Source organism: Plodia interpunctella, chromosome 21 (assembly GCF_027563975.2).
Source record: "Plodia interpunctella isolate USDA-ARS_2022_Savannah chromosome 21, ilPloInte3.2, whole genome shotgun sequence".
Classification (NCBI taxonomy): Eukaryota; Metazoa; Arthropoda; class Insecta; order Lepidoptera; family Pyralidae; genus Plodia; species Plodia interpunctella.
In genome coordinates this window covers 3,059,254-3,078,518 of record NC_071314.1, presented here as the reverse complement: position 1 = coordinate 3,078,518, position 19,265 = coordinate 3,059,254, and the positions used below count along the sequence as shown (strand labels likewise).

At 36.1% G+C, this 19,265-nt stretch overlaps 2 protein-coding genes across 7 annotated transcripts in view; one reads left to right on the top strand and one right to left on the bottom strand.

Annotated features, from left to right (window-relative positions):
• LOC128679514 (Fanconi anemia group J protein homolog) overlaps nt 1–19,265 on the top strand; it is a 53,981-nt gene that overhangs the window by 24,985 nt on the left and 9,731 nt on the right. For 2 of the 6 annotated variants that reach the window (XM_053761807.2, XM_053761806.2), the window contains exons 3-7: nt 6,444–6,575; nt 12,592–12,672; nt 16,742–16,819; nt 18,148–18,310; nt 19,016–19,265. In XM_053761807.2, the coding sequence (XP_053617782.1) occupies nt 6,444–6,575; nt 12,592–12,672; nt 16,742–16,819; nt 18,148–18,310; nt 19,016–19,265 (704 nt within the window). The remainder of the gene's footprint in view (nt 1–6,443; nt 6,576–12,591; nt 12,673–16,741; nt 16,820–18,147; nt 18,311–19,015) is intronic. The other 4 variants (XM_053761808.2, XM_053761810.2, XM_053761809.2 and 1 more) reach the window with 4 other exon arrangements.
• Nucleotides 12,679–16,728, bottom strand: LOC128679520 (fatty acid-binding protein, heart-like). The gene is made up of 4 exons (XM_053761820.2): nt 16,041–16,728; nt 14,884–15,053; nt 14,284–14,394; nt 12,679–13,809 (listed from the first exon to the last, which is right to left on the bottom strand). The coding sequence occupies exons 1-4, from the start codon at nt 16,111–16,113 to the stop codon at nt 13,750–13,752; spliced, it is 414 nt and encodes a 137-aa protein (XP_053617795.1). The 5' UTR covers nt 16,114–16,728; the 3' UTR covers nt 12,679–13,749.

The window sequence follows — 19,265 nt, the reverse complement described above, 5'->3', positions numbered from 1 at the left end:
AGTCTCAATATTATCTATGATAACAAGAGCAAAACCGCTAATCCTGCGGCACAGGTGCTAGTTTCCCATAGCATCCGGCATGTATAATTCAAAATCAAAATGGCAGCCAGCGATATGCGATACAAACTCAATCATGAATAATCATAGTGAATCTATAGAGCTGTCGATCGAGCGTTGTCTATGGCATAGCGTCGAGCATTCAAGTTTGTTCTGTTTGAGTGTGTCTCATGCATAGATTTATCCACATTTATGTTTGGGATAATCAATGTTGCTCTACAATTTTGTTAGTATATTCTAACATAACTAATGTAAATATCTCGGAATAATAATCACGTTCTACAAACAAATTTAAAATAACTATGTGAATAATATAACAGCGACATAACGCCTATTTACCGAGACGCTTAGGTATCGTTACTAGCCTCTTGTGCGTAATTAATCGGCAAGGCTGTCCATGGCTCGGCTTTATTAAATTTTAGCGCTTTCAACCCCCATCCCCTTCCACCCCCGAGGGAGGTTGAAATGAATAGACCCATCACTTTTACTATTCACAGCGGGTTGGATTAGCGAGATGAATTTCCCGATCCTCCAGGGGCTCAAATTGTGCGTGGGGTCCTATTGAGGTGGATTTGTTGCGATTGCGCCGAGATATGCAACTGGGGTGACGCTGATATTGATGACGAGGCGTTGGCTTGGCTGAATGGAGGCTTCCGGAGTATTTCGGGGAGGAATGATATTTATTTACTATACCTATACTGGCAATGAAATGTTATCAAGGAAGGTTAGACATTGAGAATGTGCATCTAGATCGTGTTTAGATATACGCTAATCGCACATTCTAAATTTCTACTAGTAGTATAAATAAGTTTTTGATAGCAGATCCCAAATTTATTTGAAATTGTTATTGTATTATATGTTGAAATGATACGTTGTTACGAATATTGTTAAGTTGGCTTGAACCGTTTTATCTCCGCTCCTCTTTATTTATTTATTATAAAAACAACACACAGCATTAACTGTTGCCCAACACATGCTGTGAGCTAAAGAACATAACAACAACCCATACACAAATAAAGCTATTTAACTATTATAAAAGATATAAATATTAGGCAAATCACCAAACATGGTTCGTATTAGTAAACTTACGGGGACGTGGTTGGGTGTTACACTTTTCGAAGTCAGGTACCTATCACACTCGGCGTTGAGTAGTGACACAGTGATATAACAATTTTTATAACGTGGCTCCGTAAATAATTTATTATTATTTCTGTCGCAAGTTTCATTAGTCGTAAAATATAAAACCAACCAGTTTAACCATCAAGGTCAGTCTGATGTTTGTCAGCTCTGTAGTGCAATATCTAAACTACACAACGCACATGGACGTCCAGCCCGGGGGTGTAATATTTTTCACCCCATCACAGACAACAAAACAAATTAACCACCGGCAGCCAGCGTGAGTTTCGCCCTTTGTGCTACTACAATACACGTTCGTTATTTCTTTTTTTTAATGTATTTTTTCCCAAGCCCGGGAAACTGTGCAACGCTGGCCTGAGGCGCACTCCCGAATCACACAGTTAATTATTGACACATCCGCTTTTTACGGTCCCTCGAAGCGCTTTGTCGACGGCTAAAGGCTAATATTATTCCCTTTGTGCTGAAACTGGCTATTTCCTTAGCTTTATACGAAGGTGGCCTATTGTTCTCCATCAATTGAATTATGATTATGATTGTTCTAAAATTATTGGTTATCAATTTTCTAGTTTAGGCCTTTGTCCCGCTTTGTGGAGAATATAAATGAATTTCGGTTTATATTTCGTTGTAAGGAAACGGAGGGCTCAACAGAACCAAGTTCAGTGATTTTGTGAATAAAAGCGACTTTTTAATTTGTCTAATAAAGGCTTTAATCCTTGTCTTCGGTTCTTTATTTGAGCTTGATTTATACAATGAAGAAGGCAATGGCACCACTCCATGAATATGATTTAATGCGTCATTTATGTAATGATACCGACAGCCATTAAAATTTTTTCCAAAAAATCGAATAGGTACAACATTTCTTGCACTCAAAACCGTAATAATATCTATAATACCTGTTCTATTGATTTATTACGACCTCGGTGGCGCAGTGGTAAAGTTCTTGCCACTGAACCGAGAGATCCTGGGTTCGACCCCGGTCGGGTCATGATGGAAAATGATCTTTTTCTGATTGATCCGTGTCTTGGATGTTTATCTATATATGTATTTGTTATAAAATATAGTATCATTGAGTTAGTATCCCATAACACAAGTCTCGAACTTACTTTGGGCCTAGCTCAATCTGCGATTTGTCCTAATATATTTATTTTATTTATTTATTTATTACTTCATGTAACAGATAAAATTGCATTGAGAAAGAAATTGTTTTAAATTCGAATAATTTGATTGAAACGAATCGAATGAAAATTACTCGTAATCCTTATTCTTTCATATTATAAAACAAAGTCGTCCGTCGCGTCTATAGTATATCTGTTCTTAAAAATTACGGACTTTCATGCGATTTGCAGCAATAGATTCCTGGGGAAGGTTAAGGTCGTATAATCTATTATTTTTGACCGAGCGAAGCCGGGACGAGCGGCTATTTTAAAATAATTGAAAGAAGGACCGAGTAAAGTATCGTCAATACGATCGCCATAGAAACATTTTTAATCTGGCATCGGCAGTTACGGCATCCGAACGATGAATAATTGAATAATTTTTGTGGTAATGAACTGCGGAGCGGCGCAGGGCGCGCGGGCGACGTCACCCGCTCTCGCGATCTAGATAAAGGGTTGTCCGCATCGCGGGTGACACGAAAATGTAAAATGTTGAATTTACAGGCCCATAACCCAGTGATGGGACAATCTAGAATGTTCTTACTTTCAGACCGATGAATTATAGTATGAGTTTATCCAAAATACGGAATAGATTGCATCCTCTAAATACTATATACATAGGGAATACTTACTGCATAACTGAAAGTTTGTAAATATTTTTTTTGTTTAGGAACATATAAATCATAATAAACCTAGTGTTCTGATAGAGTGACCTGTAGATATAAGTCCGTTAGACATCATTCACATTTCTTTTGAGATTTCATGTCTAAATAGCTTACTTTTTAACTGAAAATTATTTTATAACACATGGACGCTAATTGTGGTTAGTCCACTTAGATAAATTCGCGTGTGAATTAATTTTATACGCTATATTGTAATTATTTAACTCACGATAATATATATTTAAATTTGAGTAGCTTAGCTTATGTCACGAAGATATAAGTACACATTTGCTAAAGAATAGCGTTACTCTAGCTTTTGTAAGTTACAAAAGACAAACGCCAGGGTAATTCCAACGCACTAACCAAATACCTATCCATTCTGTACACTCCGTATTTTGATTAGAAAAGGCATATCGCTTTTCGATAACAGTCTGGTGGCACGACAATCGATATCAGATTTTTAAATTTCATTCGTCACGTCACTAATAGTTGTGTGATTCGAACCCCTTAAATTGCTAGGTTATGGGCCTATCAATGGCCTAGAAAAATGTATATTACCATTTTTATTTTATCTTCATGCTGGCTGTAATAAAAAGGAAAAAAACTCTACAGTAATGATGATACACTTTTATGTTTATACAATTTCATGCTAAAAAATACTTACCGTCCTTTATTAATGGTAATCTTATCGATTTACCTATGAATGGAATTTATAATTAAAATATTGGTGATAAAAATTGATGATGTTTTAACACATAAAACATTATCTTTATGAACGAATTCATCTCAACTTAAACTACTTAATTTGTTTTTTATCTAGACCCTCTTCGCCGATATGTATTTATGTACATATTATGCACATACTTACAAATACAATTTTCATGAAACTTATATAATAGATTACAAGATAAAAATGTTTTTATCGATATAGTTCAAATTCCTTGATCGTCGATCCCTAAATGGATTTTTTGAAACCAACAAAACGAACCCATGACGATCACCAGTAAAAACAAAACGCTAATAAGCGGTACAAGTTCAAAGATGGTCTGGAGCTAAGTCTTTTCAACGATCTGAAAGGGCGTGCGAGTCAAAGCGGCTGTAACGTGATGCTCATACGACGGAGGCTTTGGCGGTGCCGCATGCCGCCGCGCCGCCAAACGTACTATAAACCATATAGGTAGCTAGCTAATAAAAATAATCCCCTATTTAGAATTTGCGAGTGCGAGTTAAGAATGTATTTTGAATTAAGAAGATGAACTTTTGATTTTAAACAAAGAACGAATAGGCGATTACTTTTGCGAAAATATAATCGGAAAAAGCAACTGTTTCAACATTCTTACAAGGCTGAACAGACATAACAAAAATGTGTTTTTCTTTTTCATAAATAATGTAACGTTACTTTGATTAAATTGATACAGAAAATGAGAATAGATATTTTTTTATTCAAATAAAAAAAGAAATTCCGTTTGTTTTTCATTTTGGAAATTGAAACGCGACGGGACCTTTATTCTGTAACTTTTCATGCCCAGCTAAGCCTTGTCCGATGAAAACGAGAAGACTAATGTAACAACTGAAAACATTCCGACGCTCGACAGACGGATCTAACAAAGCATTCATTTTCTGATGGCGGTAATCTCGCCGAAGGGCGGCATTGTTCGTCATTTTCTCTACGGATTTTTTTCGTATTCTCCACGTAAAGAATAAAAATACTGAACAGCATTGTCGACGCCGACGTTCGTGCCGTGATCGCGCAAAAAGGAGAGCCCTGGATGACAACGAAATGACGGGAGCGTCCCGGGTGGCCCCCACCGCCCCCTCGTAAAAATGTCGCCAGAGGAGGGCGGCGTGCCTACGACAAGACGGCATTTTTACACGGCCGCTACCGAACCGACAAATCCTATAAACCTATTTGAGATCAACTGAAATTGAACCATGTCGCCGGGCGGCAAGGCCCGAAGCCACTGGTCTCTCGGAGCCCTAACTTTTTTTAAACATAGCATCGTGTTTGCGATAGATCGATAAGTATATACTATACTCCAAGAACTGAGGGTACAAATTGCACGGATTTTGCAGTTCTTTGTGTTGACAAGCCGAGGGGCGTTTAGCGGTTTCCGTTGACTGTTTTTGGAAATACGACATTTCGGCTAACGAATTCCGTGTTATTGTCTCCGATTTTAATGAGTTTCATAAATAAATAAAACTCAAGTCAACTCAAGTTCTTACCACTATCTCAAGGCTAGCCTTGTTATTCATAGAGCGATATTTTTAAAAAGCTTTCTTTAATCAATACTAATATTATTATAAAGAGAAAACAAGATTTGTATTTTTGTTTATCATGGATAAATCAGCCCACTAGGGGCTGATTTTGATGAAATTTGGCACAGAGATCGTCGTAACCTTCTGGAGTGACATATGCAGCTTTTTTTATTATGGTTTTACCCGAGCGAATCCGGGACAGACTCTAAAGTAGAACTTCACAAAAACCGTTCGAGTCGATACACACATCGAGGTTGACACCTAATGCTCTAAACTAGAATAACATGTATTTCGAAAGTAAGAAAACATATTGCTGCTATATTAATTACTATCAATAGGATCTACCAGCAATACAACATTTTATTTTCACATCAAATGCAGCCGCAATATCCGCAGAATAATGTCAAGCAAATTACTGGCTTACTTGCATTTTCTATTGCTAATTCACTTTTTATTTCCAAGTTATAATATCTAGAACTCAACTTTATTCTTATCTAAAATCGCGATCTCATAGAACAGTCGTATAAAATGTCGTTACTTTGCATTTTGTCACCTGCACCCTGTCCCTACCCTGTAGGTAGACTAGCTGTTGTCCACGGCTTCGCCCGTGTAAATTTTTCACATTGCTATTTTTCCGGGATAATTATCCTTTTAGGGTCCTTTTCCATACAAGCAGCATATATGCAACATTTCAATTTCAAAAAGGAGATTATTTGATTATATAGAGCGTGAAGGGGCGGCTCGCAGAGAGTTTCGACCGCTGCGGCTGCGCGGTCATCACAATACGTCAATTGTCTTGAAGAAGGATTCATTTCCAAAATCAATCATTCATAAAATTTACATTACTACAGTACAGAGTAATTAATGTAAAGTCATTTATTAAAACTCATTCTTGTCTTTGTTAAAATATGAAAAATTTAAATGACAGCGCGACCGCAGCCGTCGAAACGCTCTGCGAATCACCGAAGAGGTAACAAACGAACTCACTTTTACATTTCTATAATATTACGTAGAATTAGAATATTATTTAAAAAAGTACATTGATGAAGTTATTACAAGAGATAATGCTATTTCTACATGGTTATTTGCTCGATATCTAAGTATGATATTTACATACAATTGAATTTGTAGATACGTCATTTTAAATACCACTGTAATAAAAAAGAACTGTTTCCAGGTCGGAAAGGCACGATGCAGGCACAGGAGTACTTCTCCCACTACCCGGAGCTGAGCGAGGTGGACAGAGCCACACAGCTCATCGGCAGCCCGGAGAAACTGCCCTTTGACAACTTCACCCGAAGTGTCTTCGGTAACCGTTTTCCAGATTAATTATTACTCTTACTGCCATCGTATATATACAGGTGAATTTTTATACATTGGCAATATTAGGTCTACATGCTTCTCGAAATCAGCTGTTCTATACAAAATTAAATACCTAAGTTTTATTTATTTATTTATACATAAGTACACAAAACAGTAAGTTAGGTGGGTACATGCACATAAAATATATGAAAATTACATACTACGAATTAACCAAATTGACCAACAACATGTGTACATAACATGTTAAATTTTGCTCACATCAAAATACAAAGTGAAAACAACACAAATAAACATATAAGGAAAAAGAGAAATACAATACAAAAATGACAATTTAATCTATTATAATATTATGGCACTTCCTTTCGAATGACATTAGTGGAGTGCAAAAAATGTCGGGTAGTTCTGTTGATGAACAAAGGCAGTTATAAAATCGACACATTCTATGCAGAGGATTATTCGCACAAGCGGGAATAAGAAACATACGTTGTTGAAAATTGTATGGATCAGCTGGATTTTTTTCGTTGTTGTTGTTGAGTATCATCGACAGAGCATGTAGATAAAATAATAATGCCAATGTATAACAAATCATCCTGTATAAATTTCATAAGCACGTTCGTACGATGTACTACAAGAATCAGCAGGGCTACCATGAAAGATAAAAGACGTAGCATTGCGTCCACGCGTTCTTGATAACAAGTGACAGCGTGTGGTCGTTATAGTATCGTGCTACGTGTTTTTGTTGTGCAAAACTGTTGATTGGATTTCACACATTAAAATACCCATGTAGTGTAGGAATCATGAGCTTTGGAATGCCAATAATGTACTAGTTAAAAATTAAAAAAAAAACAATAAAGTGTTTGCTTCACCGCTTGCTCATAAAGTACTTATATGACAGATATGTAACATATCGGACAGGTAGCGTTAAAATGTATGTTTCTCAAGTGTTGGATATAGCTAACTGGCCAATTACATTCGGCAGATTAATCTAGAAGTTTTATCTGTCAGATTACAATATAATATATTTTATCAGAAAGTGGTGAAACAGGCCCTAAGTATATTTAAATGATAAACAAGTACCAGCTCCAACGTGTTGACGAATCTTTTCTCCACCTGGGTAAGTAGTACCATCGATTTCTTTTCCCATTGAATATAATATCTCATTAAAAAAAAATGATCTGCCTTCCGCAAGTAACTCCAGAAGCCCAAAAGCGGACTAGTAACTTAATAACCGTTGAACAACACAAATCTACGCAAACGCACACGGACGATTGGGCTTCAATGCTTTTACATATTCAAATTATCAGACATGTCGATCACGCGGGAACAAAACGGCTTTACAACCAAAGACACAAAACGTGGTTGGTCCAGAAGTGCGATGTTATTGCTTGAGTGTGAAGACCCAGTGTGATGGGAGGTATGTCGTGGAATTCATCGCTGCTAGATTTGGAAAGACGGCGTTTGGCTCCCGTCCTAGAATAAGACCCAACCATGTACCCAACTATGTTACCCCTGGATGTGAAGGAAGGGAAAAACCCTTCCCAAAGACAGTTCCCAAAAAAATCATGGGTGGATGACAAAGAAACTTGTAAAATTTTATACTTCGAAAGATATCTCGTGTCTCGAAGAATCCGGCAATTATTAATTTTAAAAATATGCGTTAATTTTTTTTACTCTGTCTACGTCTTCTTTGCTTGTCGACGCTCTCCATCGATTTCAATATAGATTTTCCCGTACAAGTGTTCATGTCGGCCATAGGCGTAGGTGGCCAACATTAAAACCGTTCCGTTACAGTGAATGTCATAACTTTCTGTACATTCGTCGTTTTGTGTTGATGCCTTTCGTGTAAAATTAGTAGTACGAATGTTTTTGTTTGTCGCAAGTGTGCGCATCTGCCTCTTGATGGAGTGTGATGAGTTTTTGTGAGAGAACCGGTGTTGGCTGGGATGCATGGGTGAATACCGCTCATGTCTGTATTGTGTGTGCCTCTTTATTACGTGTTTTTTTTTTATTTTATGAAATCATATGTCTTTAGAAACCAGATTTATGGTGCCGAATTCAATAAAGGTTATTTAAATCGGTGAGTTATACAATGAAATAGTAATCAAATAATATGATTTATTTGTTATATTATCTATACCTTTAATTAGGTATAATGAATATTCCAATTGAGATCACATTTTTCTATGAAAAAAGAATAACTTTTTTGGGAGTTTCTGTTTCTATTTTTTACACCATTATAATCCAAACTCAAGTTTGTTACATTCAAAGAAACTTGCAGAGGAATTACTTGGTTTTGGCCCTTTGAATGAAATACCGTGACAAAAAGTATCAGAGACCTCCGAAACCTTCGAAAGATCTTGTAGAGAAACTAATGAGAACAAAAAAGTAAAAACAAAATGCGTTTATTACAGACAAACAGTCCATATTATCTTTCCCATAAAAGTTGTCAATTTTGTTTATGTGAAGGTCAGCACTCCTCTTATATACTTCTGCATCCATCCTCTCATCAATGACTTGATCCTTTCTTGACCTGATGTATTGCTTAAATCTTACTAGGTATTCCTCTATTTTATATAGTATTAGCTGCGCCCCGGGGTTTCGTTCCTTTGGGAATTTCCAGATAAAAAGTATCATATGTGTTATTCCAGGTAGAATATAACCCGTTACAAATTTCATAACAATTAGTCCAGTAAATTTTGTGTGAAAGAGTAACAAACTTTCACATTTATAATATTAGTTGTAAATAGTGTCATAACAAATATATGTAGAACTTGGGTTCCTTGTCCTTGTCTAACCCGCAGTTATATAGATAAAATAAAAGAAAAATTGAGGTTTGAGCAAAGTCTTTAAAGAGATTACAATTTCAGCCTGCGTTCGTGTGTGTGCTCGACCAATCATCACCTTTGGCGCGAAGAGTAGGCGGGGCTTGACACCCGACGCGTCAACCTTGCGATCGATAACACGGGGACATTTTTGTCCACAGTGGGGTAGGCTGAAAATTTGGGAGGGTATATGACATAAATATGTAATCGTCTAGATTTTTTTCAAACTTTACTCTCTTTAATTTGAGTACCCAATAGATGTATCGATAAAATGATAGATGAACTATCTTTCCTGACCAGATGAGATCGATGACCTAGTAGATATATTGATGACTAGTTGCGCCCCGGGGCTTCGCTCCTGTGGGAATTTCGGGATAAAAAGTACCCTATATGTTATTCTAGGTTGTAGGTATACTAGCCGTGTACCAAATTTCATAAAAATCCGTCAAGTACATTTTTCGTGAAAGAGTAACAAACATACATACATCTTCGCAAACTTTCGCATTTATAATATTAGTATGATAAGTATTAAGACAACATGAGTATGAGATAGCAGATACAGTCTACTTTTCTCTATTTACTTAAACGGGTTTTAATATTCTGAGTAGAGATATATGATTTTAAAAAATGTTTTTCAAATTACTTTAAATGCTATTAAATAAGTTTAACGTAGCATTACATATTTAAAATATTGTTAAATTTCACTAAAATACCGGGTCATACAAAATTTTGTAAATTTCTAAATAAAATGACTAAATCGGATTTGAAAGTAAACAAGCGGAATATTTCACTAATTCCACTCAAAAGTTATCCATTATCAAAGAAGCTGTTTCACCTTAGCTAATTAACTTTGAATCGAACATTATGTGTTACCAAAGTTTGATGTTTAGAACAAGTTGATTTCGGGGAAAATCTAAGTTGGAGCCAAAAATGGCCTAGTTCCTGTTTTGTATTATTGACATAAACTTAAACTAAACTAACTTAAACTAAATTAATGACATAAAGTTCATTTTTGGTTGCATTTTGTTTGATTGATTTCGGGTTAACTATACCTATTCCTAATTTTATTAAAATCAGCCCACCGATTTGGGCAAGATCGTATGATAGACGTCTGTGTATCACCCTAACACGGAGTTGTTTTCGCATTTGTAATATCACTATGGAAGTATAGATTTAACCGAGCCATAGTATAATTACGTATATGTTGATACTTTGGCCTAACTTCAAGCTAGTGCTCATTTGTTTTGTACTTAATTGCAAAAAGTGAAAACGTGACATTTCCCCGTACATTTAGGCACCTAAACCGTTTGCAAACAGCACTGAGGGCGAGCCGTGAGTAAATGAAGGGGGCAGGGGGTCCTAAACAAAAGGTGCGAGGCCCCCTCCCCGACGCCACATCGACCCAGCTTGGGGGTGGCTTCTTATGACCATGGTTACTAAGATTTTAGGGATTAATTTTGTTTTTTTTTATTGAATTGATCCTTTCGCAAAAATTACCTTACCTACCCATTTCGTATTTAAGTTGTGTTATTTGTTTTAAAAATTAAGAATTAATCCTTTAAGAAAATGTAAAGTTTCCTCAATTAAATGTTCAGGTTTCATTAATATAGCTGAGTAACAAAAAGTCGATTCTGCTGAGAGTAACGCTCAATTAACTTTCCCCTTTTTGAAAATTTTAAGTAATTTTCATCCGATGCCTGGTTTCTGGTTTAGCGAATCGCCAAATATCGTGCATGGACTGATTTCTGTAGAGGACTTAACATCCTCTACAGAAATCAGTCCATACCAGAAGTCTTAGCTAGTGAATATCCCATTGTCATAAAATATTCTAAAAATCCGTCTCTCTCTAATTAGTTTATTCCCGCTATACGGCTTATACGGTTATGATCATACACATGGTCGTCTACCTGATTTCAACTCTTTTTGGTGATGCTGTTGTTGCCTATCAGCTGTCAAAGCATTTTATCCTATTCTAGAGCTAGGGTTGCCAGATGGCCGCAAGTAATCCGGGATTGTTCCGGAAATGTACGAGTTGTCCCATGTCCAGTAATTTCACTTTGGCGTCCCGGATGAAAGCCAAATGTACTTTGCGCCTAAAATTTTTAACACAGTGATTGTTGGTAGTTTAAACCAACAATCTTGGTAGTTTAAACACGGATCGCACCCCAAAACTGATCGTGTCCAGGATATGATAAGCCTGGATCTGGCATGCCAGATGCTAGATACGGTTGCAACCGTATCTAGAGCAAGTACCACACGCAGCATTGTTAAAATCCTTAGTAGACCAAACAAATGCAGGCCCTACAAGCCGGGTGGTTGTGCTTTTTCGCAGCGCGTGTCACTTGTGCGGCGGGGCGCGGGCGCGGCAGCCGACACTGCGGGCGTCGGGATCCGGCGTCTGGGCGCCGCGTCGCCATGACAACGACACCGCGACACCGACCTCCTCGCCCCTCCCCGCCTCACTACACCCCCCACAGGCCTAGCCAAACCCACCCTTCTGCACCTCGGTGCACGACCCACGTTGCTCACTTATATACACCCTAGGGGGGCGCCACATAAGGGGTCGACTATATAAGACGGTACGGTCAGGCGATGTAAATAACGCGAGATAACTTCGAGAGGGTCTAATGGAATAGGGAATCGTGTTTTGGAAAGTGCCCCAGAGAGAATGTTCTGGGTTGTTAGCCCTGTTCCGTCCATGTTAAGTGAAAGTCGATATGAGATTAGGTTTGCGGAATTTGATTATTCAAACGTTCGTTTAATAGTGCCTAATTGCCGATCCGCAGGGAGGCCTTTGCAATCAATTATTTGCTGTAATCACGTTAGAAACTCCGTTTTAGTTTAAATATTCAAAGGTCTTAATTTTCACTGTAATCGGCTCTGAGCTGACCAACAGAATATTAAATCGGTAGCGGTTCATTATTGAATATCTCTAAACTCTGATCTAATCCTTCGTTATATCGATTTGTTATCCCTTTTGACTTATGCTCCGAGTTGAGTAACTACAAATATTTTAAGAGGAGATTCATTCAGCGATACCTCTTCATCGACTTTTCATAAATTCTAAACTTCGCGTGGAAGTACGAAAATTATTTCGTGTGTTAGATTTTTTATGTAACCAATAACCGCCAAGCAATTATAGGCCATTATTAAGCATAAATTTATCGTTAAATGTTACAGGTGAGAAGAGTATCTACGACGAGCCTAACACGCATGCAACCGACAGAATTATACTAAAACAAAACCAACACTTTGGAAAAGGTAATTACTCACACGAGTTGCGTTAAAGCTAGAAGTCTTGTCTTGCTTTTCAATTTCAATGTGCGTTTAAAAAGCACTTGAGTAGAATATATGAGTGCAATAAATCAGTTCAACATGATCGCTTTTTAATGTAACAAATTTTTATTACTCTTTAAGTAGGTTGAATGTCAAATGTCACTTATGTCGAATCGGTAATTTAAAAATGCCAACGTCACGTAACGTCAGGAGCGTTTTTAACGCTCGTGCGCAGGTGGGTTACCTTGCATTTCTCTTCACCCCCGTCTTTAAATTAAACAAAAGGCGGACAATAAACTTCTTCAATCTATGATTGAGCTGTCAGATTTTTAAAAAATCAAATCTAACTGGTAGTTTTAGAGAATATAAACGTGATAGGTACGAAACGAAGAACTTTCGTTTTGATATTGGCACTACGTCATTGTCGCAGCACAATAAAAATAACCAGGATATGTATATTCTTTATTTTTTTATTTATCACATCGACAGATATCACACTTTTTAAAATTTAACTGTTTGCTAAAATGTAATAGCAACAAGAAGGAGGTGACTCTTGGCTCGTAACAGGGGATGTGTATCAATCAATCTTGACCATTCTGTTTTATATTTCAAAAGCAAAAAAGTTTTTTTTACAATAATGGCATTTTAACACAAGCTTTTATTGTTATCAGAGAGATCTTATTGCATTCAATGTGTGAAAAAAAATCATGTCCTTGCAGTTAGTAAACCGTTGAGAAGATCCCACGTGTGGAGACGTTCCTGGGTACACCATCAGGTCATGTTTATCATAATAAATGCATTGTCATCCAAACTAAACGTGTGTACAAAAATTCAGCTCAATCGGTTGAAGTACAAATGAAAACATACATAAATTACTAAATGAAAAACACTGCTTTTAGGTATGAGATAAGTTTATTTTCTATATTAAAATATAAATTAATATGAATATCCCTTTTTTTCTGGTTTGCTTGAAAATATATAAATGCTATTTATTTATCTGTTTTCTTTCCTATCAATAATTATTATTTACATAACACAAATTCCCACACGTAGTAGGCCTTTTTACTCCACCAATTTGTAATATCGTGTGCATGTTTTGTCAAAACCCTGTGCGGTGGTTTTCTGAAAATAGTTAATTAATTAAATTAAATAATTTAAAAACATCAATATTTGAAGTTGTTGTATTTTTTAAAGTTCGTATAGTATCGTTGAGTCAGTATTCCATAACACAAGTCTCGAACTTACTTTGGGGTTAACTCAATCAGATCGATTTGTCCATATTCGTTCGTGCTATGAAATCTAGATAAAATAGAAAATCATAGGCATTTAAAATCATTGTGATAATTCATATTTAAAGTTGGTCGGAAAGTCTATATATTTTTAACTTGTAACCACCGTAAAAAACTATAATGTTGTAAGAAGTATAAGTATTATATATTTTGTGACCAGAGAACAAAAATGAAAGTCCGATTCGATCCGAACCATTCGGCAGTATATCAGCCGGCTACTGGTATAAATTCTCAATCGACTCGAGTTAACGATATTTATCGATAGTTAAGCTTAATCTTAAAATATTAATGGGATTAATTAACTCACTATAATATTTTTATCCGGGAAGAATTCTATGACGTGTGTGGCGTGCCTTCCTGCCGCGTGTTTCTGTATGTGCGTCAACACGTTGCCTTCTAACGTCATGATCGCTCGTATCTGAAACACTGACCGCTAGTATTGGGTGGATCTCAGAATGTTTCGACCGCTGCAGCAGCGCTGTCATTACAATTTTTCAAATTTTAACAAAGGCAAGAATTAATTTTACCATCTGACTTTATAATAATTAATCTGTACTGTGGTAATGTCAATTTTGTTACCCGGGGCTTCACTCTCGTGGGAATTTTGAGATAAAATATAGCCTATAGCAATCTTGGATAATGTATGTATCTTCAAATGGTGTGACCGCGCTGTCGTTACGATCCGTCAATTTTATTGAGGAAGGAATTCGTTTCCAAAATCAATCATTCATAAAATTGACATTACCACAGTACAGATTAATTATTTTAAAATCAAATAATAGGTCTTTGAGAAAATCTTTAAAATGTAATTTAAACGAAACGCTCTGAGAAACATCCCTTTATAATATTAGTGGGTATATAAATGGATGAATTTATAACTTCTCAAATAGCAAAGCCATTGACTTACAACAGTGCCGTCTGGTTTCTTCTCGTCATATTCCACTCCGGGCGTGAACACGATGTCCCAATTGAAAATAGTCGTGTGAATATTGAATAGATAAGTTCCATCTTCATTGCGCGATAGAGACTGCACTAGTTTGAGAGTAAGGGCTAGTTTGCGACCGATGTATCCGACACCTGGAAATGAAATTTGACTGATAGTGGCAGTAGACCGAAGAACAGCTCATAAAGCGTTGAAAGTCGAAATTGCATACTATGTTAGCTGTTAATTAATGTTAATATAGTGTTTCTTTCAAAAATATAGGTTTTTTTGTTATCACGATAGGTACTTTAGTAATTGCGAAATTAATGTATTTTTATTTGCGAAAATTCCGTAATTCTTACTTAGCGATATGTCGTTCTAAAATTTTTCAATGATCGGAAAAATTTGATTTTCTTTACAGACATTTTAGATTTTTTGATTTGATTACCAGTGACAATTAATTTTAAAACATGGACAAAATCTGTTCTTCCTTTGTAATTTAACGTATTTAATGTGTTTCTTACTAAATCAAGAAGATGTCGAAGATAAATTGGACACGTATAAATTTTGTTATCAATTTAAGATAACGTATTCAAATCGCCATTAATTGATGCCATCAATTGCCATAAACACCAATTTATACCTCTATATTTGTCTTTGCTACTTGACCACGATATTTGATACTATTATAGACACAATATTCGATGTAAATATTAAAACTTTAAAAATATTATAATCTGACATCGAAAAGCCAAAGTGATGGACATTTGTTTAAAACTACTTTTGAATATTCGCTAGTTTGAGTCAAAATTCCTTATCTCTGAAAATCTCATTAGTCTCGATATATAATATAATGTTATTATTGTCTTTCTGCTATTATGGTTAGTGATAGTAGGTGGGGACCTGTTTTATATTTGGATTCATTATAACACTCAAATAATTTAAGCTAATGGTTTTCCATTAGCAAGTTATATTAATAAAGCAAATTTCATTGCATACTGTCCACTTAGATCTAACAAACATACAGCCAAATGTTGCTATTAGCATAAACATTATATGAAGGTTTTTGGAGATGAGAAATCGATCTAAATCTAAACATTTTACACGTTTTTTGATGCAACAAAAATAAATTAACATCGTACCAATATGTGAAAGGTAATCTTCAAAATTCTCATGTTTTGTCAGTACATACTTCTTTCCGAAAAACTCTTCCATTATCCCTCCCGACGGCAATGTTTTATTACAGTATTACACTATATATAACTGTATTTCACTATAACGTCCTCACGTGATAAAGTAATTGTTATCACTGATAAATGCGCATGAATGGATCGCTAACTCGTAGTGTTATGATTATAACGTCGCCTATGTGATAATCTCGAAATAAGTAACACAAAGATCGTACCTGTGTCGAAAATTTAAAATTCTCACGTTCCACTTTAGATAATAATATCGGATGGATATATTAGATTTAAAAAGTCGATAATATTGTGAATCACAAAATGAGGCTTTACACGAAAAATCGAGTTAGTTTCTTGGTGAGCGACATATAGTTTTGATATGTAGCTATAATCTCGGATTAATATTTTTTTTATAAATTAATGTTTTATTATACTACCAAACGTATTATAATATTAAATTAAGTATGTTCTTTATTATCCATATTTCGGTTGTGAACTGTCGGCCTTATGAACAAAATAAATAAACACGAACAACAACACAACAAAAGCATGTGTGTCAATTGTAATCTATTTAAACTTTTTGTTTGAAGAACATACCTACATTAAATATTTCAGTAGTTTGTACTTAACTACAGAATTTAATAAACTATTTTTTAATACAGGAGATGAGAATACATATTGGAATGGTACGGTTGTATGCAGCGGTGGCAAGAGGCAGGAACCTTTGCAGGAGCTTAATGGTAGGATACTACATATTCATCATATTCAATAACAAACCATTTGCTAACAGAATGGAACTGTTTCTATATTTACACGCGCTATTCTCTGGAACTACATACACAATATTCAACATAGGACAAGTTATATCTAGCCAACCCAAATATTATACAGAACAAATTGAAAATTCATAATTCCTGAAACTGGCCGGAAAAACATAGCAAAGCAAAGTATAAAAAACAAAATTCGAAATTAGAACCCGTCAACTTCAAACGGCAAAAGAACTGTGCGGCCAGTCATTTTTTTTCTTTTTTAGCTCACGGGCTTCGCACTCGAATGCCAGTTGGGATTGGGACGCGAGGGTTCGTTTCAATACTTACATTAGGCCGCGAGTCACCGTAATCCCGGTAATGGCGTCATTGTCATCCGCCATCTTGTTCGAGGAAAATGTTAATAAAGTAGTTAGTAGTCGAGGAAAATGTACATAAAGTAGTTTTTTTATGTTAGGTACTGAAGGTAGGGACTATATCTGTTCTAAATGTTTAATTTGATTAGTAAATAGTATGTATTAATGCCGAGTGATTAGTTGCGACTTTCTATGACTATAGAACATCAGGACACAGTTTAAGCTAGGTGGCAACAAAAGTAGAATAAGTACTTCTTAAACTGTTTTGAAATTAATTTAAACTTGTTATTCACAAAGCTTCATTTTTTTGGAACGTGAAAAACTTGTCAGATTTGAAATGTTATTTTTGTGTAATATGCCACAATCGTCTAGAATGGGCTTATACTATTTTTACTAAACAAGTTTAGCTACCCTGAAAGTTCTGGAACTTTTCGGGCGTCACCCATATTTACTTATTTATAAAAAAAAAACTACTTCCATCGACCAATAATTCCATACCTCCTGAAATTCCGACATGAGCTGAGCCCCAGGGTGCAGCCAGAATCAATAAATGATAATTACAGTATTTGGCATTGCACTAGGGAGCTTGCGTATCGTCGCGTGCCTGGGGCTAGTCATGTCCTAATTGTCGCATATGTGTGTGCAATATGTAAACGTGATCCCGCCATTCATGTGTTCTATTCATACATACTCTTGTTATTGACATAGGACATCAAAGTTTTAAGACTAGGCTGTCATATATAGACGTCCATGGGTACTTATGGTTTATAATGACAAATTTCAATCTGTCTTTATGGAGTTGATATAGACAAAATACACGCAAAACTACAAGTACAAATATTTCACCATCCTGGGTAAGGAAGCCTGGTCTATCAACATGATGCACTAACACCGATTATATGTATATTAATGAAACAATTTACATCAAACGATTATCAACTTCAGAATCGCCCGACAACTTAGTGAAGATTCACCCGAAACGGCAGAAACTGAATCCGTATGAAACGGGAGAAGGTCCGTCAACTCCATTGAAGCCCAAGTTCACCCCACCGTCCACACCGACCAAACCCATCAACCAACCCGCGCCAGAAACACCGGAGCAAATCAAGTGTGTATTTGTTTTTTTTTGTGCTGATAAGTTTTAAAAAGTCGAGTTTTCAGCCAGTTAAATTTTTAAAATTTGAAAAAAGATTATGGTGTAGATGAGGGCGCCACTGAAGCACACTTTCTGGTATTTTTTCATAAAAAATAGTAATTTTGATTTGGTTTCACTGACTTTAATGGTGACAAGTAACTATAGTTGTAAATATATGTAATTATTATTTATTTATTGTGATAGTATATAGAGTAGATAGATGCATGTATGTTTTTTTACTGTCCTCTTTAAATCCCTAACTTTCAACTTCCAAGATACCTGTATAGATTTTTTGTATTTTATGGTAGCCAATTACATGCAAAAAATCTTAGTAGAATCAAATACTTATCATAGAATTTTAATTTATAACAAGGGTTTCCACTGCCTCGGTTACGCCATAGACGGCGTAACCGAGGCAATGAGCAACATTCTGCTTTACAGAAAATAAACAAATTTTTCACTTTTCCTTTTTTCGCTTTACTTTAAATACAGTCATGTCTTCCAAATTTGTTAAATACTTATTTTTGAATGTAGTAATAGTACTTAACAATAAGCAGCGGGCACCCTAAGCCGTGTGCGCACCAGAGACAAACCGTGCACGCCTCAGCCTACCTCAAGTGCGAACACAGTTTTACATTTTCAAGACAATTTCTCTGGTAATCTGGTGGTTTATTCCAGAAAGCTCTATAGCCTGATGTCGAGCCTGCGACTCAGGACCGGCACGCTTGTTGATTGCAGCATCCCCACTATATACTACGGCGCCAGGACACACAAGCAACTGCAGCAGGTCATCAAGGAGTTCAAGAGGACCTCTTACTGCGGGGAGGTGAAGATGAGCGTGCTGTCCAGTAGGGAATACAGCTGTATACGGGATTACGATCGCGCGCAGTGGACGTCTAAGAATGATATGTGCAGGGAATGTATTAAG